The 10525-nt window shown below is 45.3% G+C and overlaps 1 protein-coding gene across 1 annotated transcript; it reads right to left on the bottom strand.

Moving 5' to 3' along the window:
* Window positions 1-1729: 1729 nt before the first annotated feature.
* On the bottom strand, window positions 1730-10211 carry LOC135178432 (toll-like receptor 2 type-1). Its single transcript, XM_064149375.1, has 3 exons — window positions 10157-10211; window positions 6281-6357; window positions 1730-4488 (listed from the first exon to the last, which is right to left on the bottom strand). The coding sequence occupies exons 2-3, from the start codon at window positions 6292-6294 to the stop codon at window positions 2103-2105; spliced, it is 2400 nt and encodes a 799-aa protein (XP_064005445.1). The 5' UTR covers window positions 6295-6357; window positions 10157-10211; the 3' UTR covers window positions 1730-2102.
* Between the last annotated feature and the right edge of the window lie 314 nt (window positions 10212-10525).

Here is a 10525-nt window from a genome sequence, read left to right as displayed (position 1 = left end):
GAAGTATGACTCTATGGTACTGTACGAAAGCCTAGGTTTCTCCTTCCTCTCTCCGATCCTCTCTGAAATGACCAGCGAGACATGTTTTCCTCTTCACCTCTAGGGCTGCAGTCTCCTAGTCTATCAGTGCTCCGTGTTTGCTGTCAGATGACTTGCTCATCGCATACTTGGAGTTGAGCCTTAACCCCTGAGCTATTCTTCTACAAACCAGAAACAGAAATATCTTTTCATAGCAGACTTTAGACTAAGCTAGAGATATCATTGTAACAGAAAAGTAGAACTGAAAGTGGTGTTGGCAGGCTGCACCCACAGAAAGGAACATCTCTTGTGTGTGTATGTGCACATACACACAGGAGTGTGCATATATATATACACACATGTGCACTGATGCACGTGTCTATGAATATGGACATATATGCCCACACATGTGCCAACACCTGTGCAAGCAATTGCTGTCATTTTTTTTCAAACAGAAGCACAGAATAATTGCACATATAAAGAGTAATCAAGATTCATTCACACTCCCCTATACCTAAGCTCCAGCAATACAAGCAAAGTGCAGCATGGAAGTACTGACTTAGAGAACTGCACACCTCAGGGACAGTTTCAGGGTTCCACAAAAATACCTAAAGCATAAGAAACCTGTAATGACTGTGGCTCCAGGCAATCACAGAGTGCCGCCAGCTATCTTAGTATGAGCACCTAGATCTACCTGCTTGTCTAAATTCCCTTTATAATCATAGAATCATAAAATCAACCAGGTTAGAAGAGACCTCCAAGACCATCCAGGCCAACCCACCACCCAGCCCCATCCAATCAACTAGACCATGGCACTAAGTGCCTCATCCAGTCCTCTCTTGAACACCTCCAGGGACAGCGACTCCACCACCTCCCTGGGCAGCCTATTCCAATGGTAAATCACTCTCTGTGTGAAGAACTTCCTCGTAACATCCAGCCTATACCTCCCCAGCACAACTTAAGACTGTCCCCACTGATGAGGAGCAATACAATAGCTCTAGAAGATACCTGATCCTGAAGTAGAAAAATTGAGTGTGTCTTACCAGTGTGATTTTCTGCACCGTTTGTAAAGAAGATATGCAAATCTGCAAGAGGTGGATGGCCCAGTGGTTACCTAAATAGAAAGAAAAGCAGAAGAGCAGAAACGAGAAGCAAGCCAGGCTGCAAGGCTGTCTAGTTCACTAATCAGAAACACATACTTGCAGAAATGGAAGACTTTAGCCATCTCCATGGTTAGACAGAAGGGAACATGGTGGTGACAGTGAAGGGAGAAACAAGTATTAACAGAGAGAAAGAAGCCTAAGAAAAGAAACAAACATCAGCAATAGCAATTCTACACCTCTGGCTTTCACCATAGTCATGGTAGAAGGTGCCAGGATACGTGTTTTGCACAGTATTGAGTAAACTCACATCTGTGCATTGTATGGACTCTGGTTTAAGTAGCCAGAATAACAAGCTTGGGAATACAGGTACATATTCAATACTTTATTCTATTTTTTTTTTTTGGTTGGTTGGGATTATGGTTGGTTGGGTTTTGTGGGTTTTTTTTGGTAGGTTGGGTTTGTTTTTTTGTTTTATGTTGCACAGCAATGATCGGGCTTCAGAGAGCTTGTTTTAATGTAAGTCCTCAGATTTTTTCCAGAATTTCATTTTAATTACCTTTGCATTGCATGGCAATGCTATAAGTAAACTAAAGGAGCAAAACAGACAATGGGGGAGTACTGAAGCACCTTTATTTTCATTCGTAAATTAAAACGGCACTGCTAGGAGCTATCAGGGATGTGGTAATAGGATAAAGAACTACAGAAATAACTTACATTCAACTAAACAAAAGTAGAAAAGGACATGAAGTCCAGTGTGGCTTCCAAGAGTCACAGTTCTTTGCAGGGATTTTGAAAGATCAGTATATCAAATCACTGGAAAGCCCAAAGTGCATCTTTCTCATTTAGGAAGATGATAATTAATGCTCTACAGAACAAAGCAGCCTTTCCTTAGGCATAAAAGTAAGAACAATTTCTTGGCAGGAAAAACACTGACACATGTCCTTTGTGGAAATATGCTGAAACAAAGGCTGAAAACCTGTTCTAAGACTTTAAGGCTCCTTTCAAGTTCTCCCAAAACATCTCCTGCTTCTCTTCTTCAGGAGGCCACTCTAGGTAGGTCTTTGTGTTCATGATCTTCCGCAGCTTGCAGAACCTCTTGGGAATGGCTTTGCTCTGGATGGGCTCCAGCAGGACAAGGATGGCCGCGTCGTTGTTCTCGTCAAAGAGGCGGAAGTGCGAGAAGTCCAGCTCGTATTTGCACCACTCGCTCCGCACAAAGTGCTCTGACAGCACAAAGAGCGTTTTGTGGCTCTTCTCTATGGAGTCGATGATGTTGTCCACAATCCACTTCCCGGGCACAAAGTCCCGCTTGTGCAGGCAGAGCCGAAAGGGGGGGCAGGCCTGCTCCAGCTGCCGCACCATGATGTTTTCCACCCAGTCAGAGTCGTTCTCGCTGTAGGACACAAAGGCGTCGTAGCAGATGTCCTTTGCGGGGGCTCGCTTCGGCTTCCGCTTGGCTTGGAGCCACGCCCAAGTCATCCGCAGGTACCAGACCGCGTGGTACTTGCGGCTGAGGCCCACCAGCACCAGGACTGCCAGGAATGCCAGCACACAGATCAGCGACACCACGAGGGACCTGTGGCACTCCATCAGGGAGAGGTGCACGGCTCCAACCTGCGCCCCTCTCACAGCCAGCGGGGAGTCACAGATGTACCTGTCCGGCCACCCCACCAGCACCTGAGCTATCCTGGCCTCGTGGTGGATGAAGGCAAGGAATTCACAGGAGCAGATGAAGTTGTTGTCGCTGGCATCCAGCAGCTCCATTGCCTTGAAGGACTCAAACTCTTCCCTGGAGAAACCGTTCAGCTTGTTCCTTCTCACTGACATGGCCACCAAGCTGGGAATGGAGGCGGCACCGGGCAAGGCCTTCAGCTGGTTTCTAGAGAGGTACAGTTCCCTGAGAAATGGCAGCTGCAGCCCAAACTCCCTCAGGCTGTTAGCACTAACGTCCAAAATCTCCAGTGTGGGGGGAATGCAGGTTGTTAGTTTAGGAAGTTGAGTGCTGGAGAGGTTTAAATATTTCAGGGTTTTGGGCCATTCACACACATCTGGAATATCACCAAAATTATTTTGGCTAATGTCAAGATTAACCAATTTGGGTAGACGAGTTACAGAAATTGCAGTTTGCCTCAGAGATTTCAGAGAGTTTTGACTTAGGTTCAAAGTTTGCAATGAAGGCCAAGCATCTTTGCAGACTGTCTCATTTAAGCGATTATTTACAAGCAAGTTATCATGAAAGTCCAGGTACAGAAGTGATGAAAAATACCTTGCAAGGCTGCATGGTACCATGAAAACTCTAGAGCTTGCAATGGTGAGGCTTTTCAGATTGGTTACTTGTGACTCTATGCCCTCCAGGTCAGTAAACAAATGAAAATTTTTGATAGTTACATTTACTATCAATATTGTTTGAATAAAACTTTGCCCACTTCTTGTAATTTCTTCCATGTTCCACAGTCCTTTTCCCTGAAGCTCACAATCAATTGCCTCTAGCTCTTGTAAAGAAATGATTTCCTTTAGTAACACCAGTATTCCACTAATATATTCATCTGTGACTGAAGAATCTTTAAATGTAAGTTTTCTTAGCCTGAAAGGAAGTGTAGAGTTCTGCACCAAGATTGTTTCTGCAGTCTCTAATTTGATGTGTCTCACTTCTAACCACTCAACAGAGTGCAGAAGGTCACTGACAATTGCTGAGAAGAGATTAGTGCTTCTGATGTTCATGATCATGTAATTTATCTTCTTAATTGATTTCAAACTTCCTGGCTCATACTGACTGAGACTGGCACCATCAATCCACAACTTGTCAAGAAGCTCAATGCCCTCAAAATTCCCTTGCCTTATTGTGGAGAACCATGGGTTGCCCAGGTGCAGAGAGCTCAGATTCCTCAGGCTAGAGAAAGGGGAGCTTTCCCCCAGGTCTCTGTAAGAGTTCCCTTGAAGGTGGAGGTGCTGGAGTGAAAAAAGGTGCTCAAACCACGCAGGGGACAAGTGAGCCAAACTGTTGTTTGATAAGTCCAAGAGCTCCAGTTTCCCAAGGGAGAGAAATGAGTCCTCGTCTATCGAGCTGATTTTGTTGGACTGCAGCAGCAGGGTTCTCAGGTTCACAGCCTGCTGCAGATCCTGGGATCGGATGTGCTTTATCCTGTTGTGAGCCAGGTTTAACACTCTGATTTTGCCTGTTAGCCCCTGGGGAACAAAGTCCAAGCCCATGGAAGAGCAGTTGCAAAGCTCAGTGGCATCAGCTGAAGGACAAGCCTGCTTCAGCACCTGCTCCTCAGAGAGGTTTGCAGCCAAGACCAGGTAGATGGCCCACGCTCGCCACATGCATGCAATTCTTGATTTGTGTTTCATTTGATTGAATACTTTGCTGTAGGAAACAGAAAGGAGAGAAAGTAGTGTTGACTTTTAGTTTTAAGGAACTGAAAACAACATTCAGATTCATTTTTTTCTTTTGCAAGAATTATCCTGTAAGGTCAGTCTTTCTCTTCTGCTGCAGCTGCTCACCCCTGGTAACAGCAGGCTACTCATCCCCAGAGTACAGCTATGCCAATCTCAACTCTCATAAAGGACCACTCTTAACAGCCTGCTTGTTCATACAAGTTTGCTGTGGCTCTTGCCTCTAACACCTCTCATATCACACCTCTCAGCAGCAAAGGTACAGCTGCATCTTTCAACCTTAAACAGCCTTATTCAGGGGAAGACAGTTAGATCATCAGTGATCTGGATGAGGGGATCAAGGGCATTCGCAGTAAGTTGGCACATGACACCAAGTTGGGCAGGAGTGTCGATCTGTGTGACAGTAGGAAGGCTTTACAGAGGAACATGGGCAGGCTGGATCGATGGGCCAAAGCCAACAGGATGAAGTTCAACAAGTCCAAGTGCCAGGTCTGGCACTTGGGTCACAACAACCCCATGAAATGTTACAGGCTTGTAGAAGTGTGGCTGGAAAGATGCCCAGTGGAAAAGAACCTGGGAGTGTTCACTGACAGTTGGCTGAATATGAACCAGTAGTATGCCCAGATGGCCAAGAAGGCCAACGACATCTTGGCTTGTATCTGAAACAGCATAGCCAGCCGAAGTAGAGAAGTACTTCTCCCCCTGTACTCAGGACTGGTGAGGCTGCACTCTACGTATTCTGCTCCATTTGGGCCTCTCACTACAAGAAAGACTTTGAGGTACTGGGCCTTGTTCAGTGAAGAGCAATGAAGCTCATCTAGAGCGCAAGTCTTATGACAAGTGGCTGTGGGAACTGGGGTTGTTTAGCCTGAAGAAAAGGAAGCTGAGGGGAGACTTTTTCACTCTCTACAACTACCTCAAAGGAGGTTGTCATAGGTGAGTGTCAGTCTCTTTTACAAGTGACAGGACAAGAGGAAGTGGCCTCAAGTTTCACCAGGAGAGATTTAGATCAGACATTAGGAAAAATTTCTTCACAGACAAAGTTATCAAACATTGGAACAGGCTGCCTAAGGAGCTGGTGGAGTCACCAGCCCTGGGTATTTAAAAGATTTAATGTGGTTTGGTAGTGGCTTAGCAGTGTTAAGTTGATGGTTGGACTTGATGACCTGAAGGGTCTTTTCCAGCCTAAAAGTTCCTATGATTCTAAATGCTCACAGCCTTTACAGCATTAGCCTGTCCATCTAGAATGGCTACCTGTGAGGCAGAAGCCTGAAGAGATTGTGTTTGCCTTCAACCCTTTGATCGGGCTGTGATTTCTGACACTGCAGACTTTCCTGGAAGAGATTTTGGAATCCCCCACACAGAGCCTCACCAGCCTCTGGGTTTCTGAAGTGAAAATCCAAGGCAGGCTCCCTGCACACTCTTTTGCATAATATGTAAGCAATTTGCATTCTTGACTGGAAAGGCAAAACAAGCTGATATGTAACCAAACAAGTCTATCACCCTTTTCTGTAAATCAGCACTGGGAATAGATGGGAAATGGACATTGCTGCCACCCTATAAACAGTGGATGTAATTAGAACAATATTGATTTCTAATGTACAGAAAGGCTGTTTCCTGTCACAGCTGTCAAAGAACATTTCACCATTGGCTATAGTTGAAAATAAGTCACTTACTAAAGCTCATAATTCGCTGTAAACAGCTGCAGGACTGCAAACAAACAGTATCCCCAAACCCCAAATACGCAGAGAGCAAACACTTACCTTGTGTACTTCATGTCATGCTTCAGTCTCCTCGTGTGCCGATGGTGCGCTCCGGCATCCAAACGGTCACCTCATACCTGGAAGAACAATGACAGTTGGAAGCTTCTTCAGCACGTCCAATAAAATGATATTTCAGCCTATGCTCCTCAAGCAAAATTTTATGTTGGCAGTTTCCCAATATCCTCTAACTTAGCTGGTGAAGCATACTGCTTTACACAGCTTTTTTTCAGTGGCTGCTCCCCTAAGGAAACCACAGCTTCTGAAGAGTTCAGCACTGTCCTTCAAACTCACATTTCAGCCACTTCCATTGCTGCTGCTGCCTGGGGACACAAAAATGAGCACAGATTGCAAGCTGAAACTCAGTGGCAGATCTCTCTCCTTTTGTCAGCCCATGACTGGAAAGGCTGATGCAACCATTTAGCTCAAGTCACTATTTCACAATCACTTCCTCCTGCACTAAGTGCAAAAGAGTTCCTAGGCAGAACTGTGTTCACCTCCCTGTATCTCTGCTTTCGATACTTTTTGTTTGGTATGCACTGTTGGGAGTGTTAGTTGTACTCAGCACAACCGACTTACTTTGTTGTGTGTGTTCTGTAAAATGGTTTGGGTCAGAAAGAACCTTTAAGGGTCATACAGTCAAAACCCCCTGCAGTGAGGAGGGACATCTTTAACTAGATTTGGCTGCTCAGAGGCCAGTCCAATTTGACCATGCATATTTCCAGTGGTGAAGCTCTTACCATCCCTCTGGACAACCTGTTTCGTCACCCTCTCTCTAAAACATTTCTTCCTTTTATCTAGTCTGAATCTACTCTCTCCTAGTTTAAAATCATAACCCTTGTACTGTGGCAACAGGGCCCTGCCAAAAAGACTGTCTCCTCATCTTCCTTATAGGGTCCCTTTAAGTATTGAAAGGCCACAATAAGGTCTCCCCAGAGCCTTCTCCAGGCTGAACACCCCAACACTCTCAGCCTTTCCTCATAGAAATGTTGTAGTCCTCTGACCATTTTCATGCTGTATCAATTGCACCACTCGGCTTGTTGTCATCTGAAAACTTGCTGAGGGTGCACTCAATCCCACTGCAGCATTGCTGGAGATGCTAACAGCACTGGTTCCAGTACAGATCCCTGAGGGAGAGCACTTGTCACCAGCCTCTATCCAGACATTGAGCAGTTGACCAATCCCCTCTGAATGTGGCCAGCTAAATAATCCTTTATTCATTGCTGACTGATATATTACTGTAGATGGATAGATTATATTATACTGATATAAATGTTGGAGTCAAATAGTTTAGTCAAAAAGAGTACTAGAGAAACACTCAACATCATTTAATTTCCTAAGACACCATAGCTGTATGCTGTGAGAACCAGAAAGTGCATAAGAATGGCAATTACACTGTTTGAAAGCATCACAGAATCATACAAAACCTCTGTAAACATCCAAGGCAATTCTGAGAGGGGTGCTTGATGATATCTATTTCAGCTTGACTGAATGGGAACACACAGCTGGTCAAATGGTCAAGCACACTGCACCTATCAAAGGGTATGGGGTCTTCTGACTGGGTCTGAAAGAAAACTCATTAAATTAAAAAACTTAACCTTTCTACTGAAGTTTCCATTTTTCTTCTGTGCCTGCTTTCACCAAGGGGTACCTGACTGAAAACAGACAGACTGACTGATTCTTGCCACCTGCCGCATGTCAGAGGGCCCATGGCTGCATCTGCATGTTCAAGGGTGGCAGAGCCCAGGCAGAAGCCTGAGTGCATCTCATAGCAGCCTTCAGTTCCACTGTGTTGAAGTTAGCATTGCACATTAGGCCAACAACTTAACACTTTCCCAAATTGGAATTGAAAGACTGAGCTAGGCTTGTACTTTTCTGTCTGCTTCAGAAGACAGATAAGCATGACAACATTTTAAAACAGAGCCAGAGCAGCTGCAGCCTACAGCAGAGAAGGGAAGTGGTCTTTCAGGACTGGGATGTCATCACCTTCCCCAAAACTACCTCTTCCCTCTAGCACCTCTCATATGGAATGGGTTTTGTTCTTCAACAGGGAAGACTTGCAGTTTTCAGAATGTTTAAAAACCTTAATTCTGAGTTTGGTGTGGTTATAACATTATTATATGTTTTCCTCATCAAAACTGCAGCTCCTGGATAAAACAGAGTTACACTGGTGAAGCACTTTGGAGAAGAAGACCACGTATGAGGCCACTGAATGCCAAACAGGCATGCTTTTCTATCTGTTACAGCTTCAACACCTTGTGGAGACTCAAGGTAAGCACCAGCCATTTTTTCAGAAGTAATGACTTACTCTTGACATCCAGGCTCAGCCACTCACATTGCACTTCCAAATGTCTAGTTTCTTTCACAAAGACCAGAGCAACCCTGCCCAACTTCCCATGCCATAGTTCACAAACCAAGCAGTTCATTTCATCAAGCTACTTAAAAATCCAAGAAATCAAAGTGGGCCTCCTTCTTTCTATCGGTAGGGGAAAAAAGTCTACAAGCAGCACAACTCTTCTGTTTCTCATTCTGTGTCAGTTTGTCAGGATTTATCACAATATCCAGCGTCAGGAAGACCTCAGGATGTTCAAAGTGGCCAGAAATGTCCTCCACAAACTGCCCCACAGAGACAAGGTATCAGCCACCTGCCTCTCAGAGAGTCAGCCTCTAAATCAAGCTGCAGTCTGGACTCAAAACAACTTCTTTTGAAATCAGTTTAAAGTAGAATAAAGTTCCTGTCTTAAGGTGAGGATACTGTCCATCTGCCTTTTCTCCATCCTAACTGCTTGTTTAGCATTGACCAAAGTTGCACCTAATGGGTACTTTCTCTCTTCCAAGTTTAACCTATGATTTTTCTTCCTCTCTTACAGTCTTCTGAAAAATGAAAGTGCCCCCACCTGCACCATTACCTTACTCTGTTGCAGCAGAAAGGCACAGATCCGTTAACATGCCTGTGCATTTGTAAATACAGATGTCTCAAGCAGAGATGCCACACAAGCCTTTGACAGCAGTTAGCTAGGGTTGAGGCACAGCTGTGGTCATCATTTTTTTACCTCTCTTGCTGTGCATATTAGTGTTTGTCTGGCTGCAGGACAAGTAGCCCATATTTACCTCAGCCTTTTTTCCCCTGACCCCCAGCTGCAGCCTGCTCAGCATCTCTGCCTCCTGTGGCTCAGTGCCATGACCCCGCATTGCCTCTGCTGGCAAAGGCACAAGTTCCTGCCACAACCCTCCTCCACTACTAAACTGTTACTGCTAGACAGGGCAGAGGCCAGCGATGAGGGGGGACAGGGGGCTATATTAGACAGATGTTGATCAAAATAGATGTAGAAATAGAAATATATTTATGTGGGACAGAACCCCACAAGAATGGACTTGCTAATCAAAACTGACAAACTAAGTTGCAAGACTACTCCTCAGTCAGTCTGCCATCAGAGTTACAAAGGGTATTTCAGTGTTTTACCTCCATTACCTCCTCTTTCTCTTTCTGTGTCGTGTTGCAGAATGTGACTTCAGGATCAGACTCCAGTTGTTAGAGCCTAGCAGCCCTGTCCCCTCTGTCAGCCAGAGGTACTGGCTCCTCCATCTCCCGCAGTGTCTGGGCAAGCTGCGCTCCTTCACGCATTTCTCTTTCCCAGTTTAGCATGAGAGGATCCTGCAAGCCTATCCCCTCCCTTCCTCTCTTTCCTCCTGTATGTCAGCAGTCACAGTCAGAGCTGCCTCTTGCTTTTCCGCTAAGAGTGAATAAGCAGCGCAGAAGGGGCCAAGAATTAAAATCAGAAGTAACAGAAGAGGAAGGAAACTCACAAACCCATTTGCCGTCTGCAACATGAGCAGAAATGCATTCTAAATCTTTGCTAGCAGTGCAAAACTACTTACCCTCGGTGGTCAGAAGGCACGTCAGCATGTCAGCTCGGCCACAGCAGTGTCAGCTGGGTGCAGCCTGGGCACTCTCCTCCTAACACCCCTGGGAAAGGCTGGTGAGGAAAGGCAGTCAAAGCTATACTGGCAGTCTTTGAAGCAGGAGGTACAATACCTGTGTATTGCAAAGCACAATGACTTTGCATCCTTTCATGGTCCTAGAGGCAGAGCCTTGGCATGTGCTGCTAGTCCCTTTTGATCTGCAGGGCTTTGAGTGTTCTTCAAACTACAATGAAAAGGAAAGTTATAATGAAAAATAAATCATGTTTCCTTTATCATGTTCCCTAGCAGTCCCACCGTGCCAGCAGCCCCATCACCTGGCTAGAT

This window comes from Pogoniulus pusillus, chromosome 9 (assembly GCF_015220805.1).
Source record: "Pogoniulus pusillus isolate bPogPus1 chromosome 9, bPogPus1.pri, whole genome shotgun sequence".
NCBI classification, from domain to species: domain Eukaryota; kingdom Metazoa; phylum Chordata; class Aves; order Piciformes; family Lybiidae; genus Pogoniulus; species Pogoniulus pusillus.
This window is presented reverse-complemented; position numbering and strand designations above follow the sequence as displayed.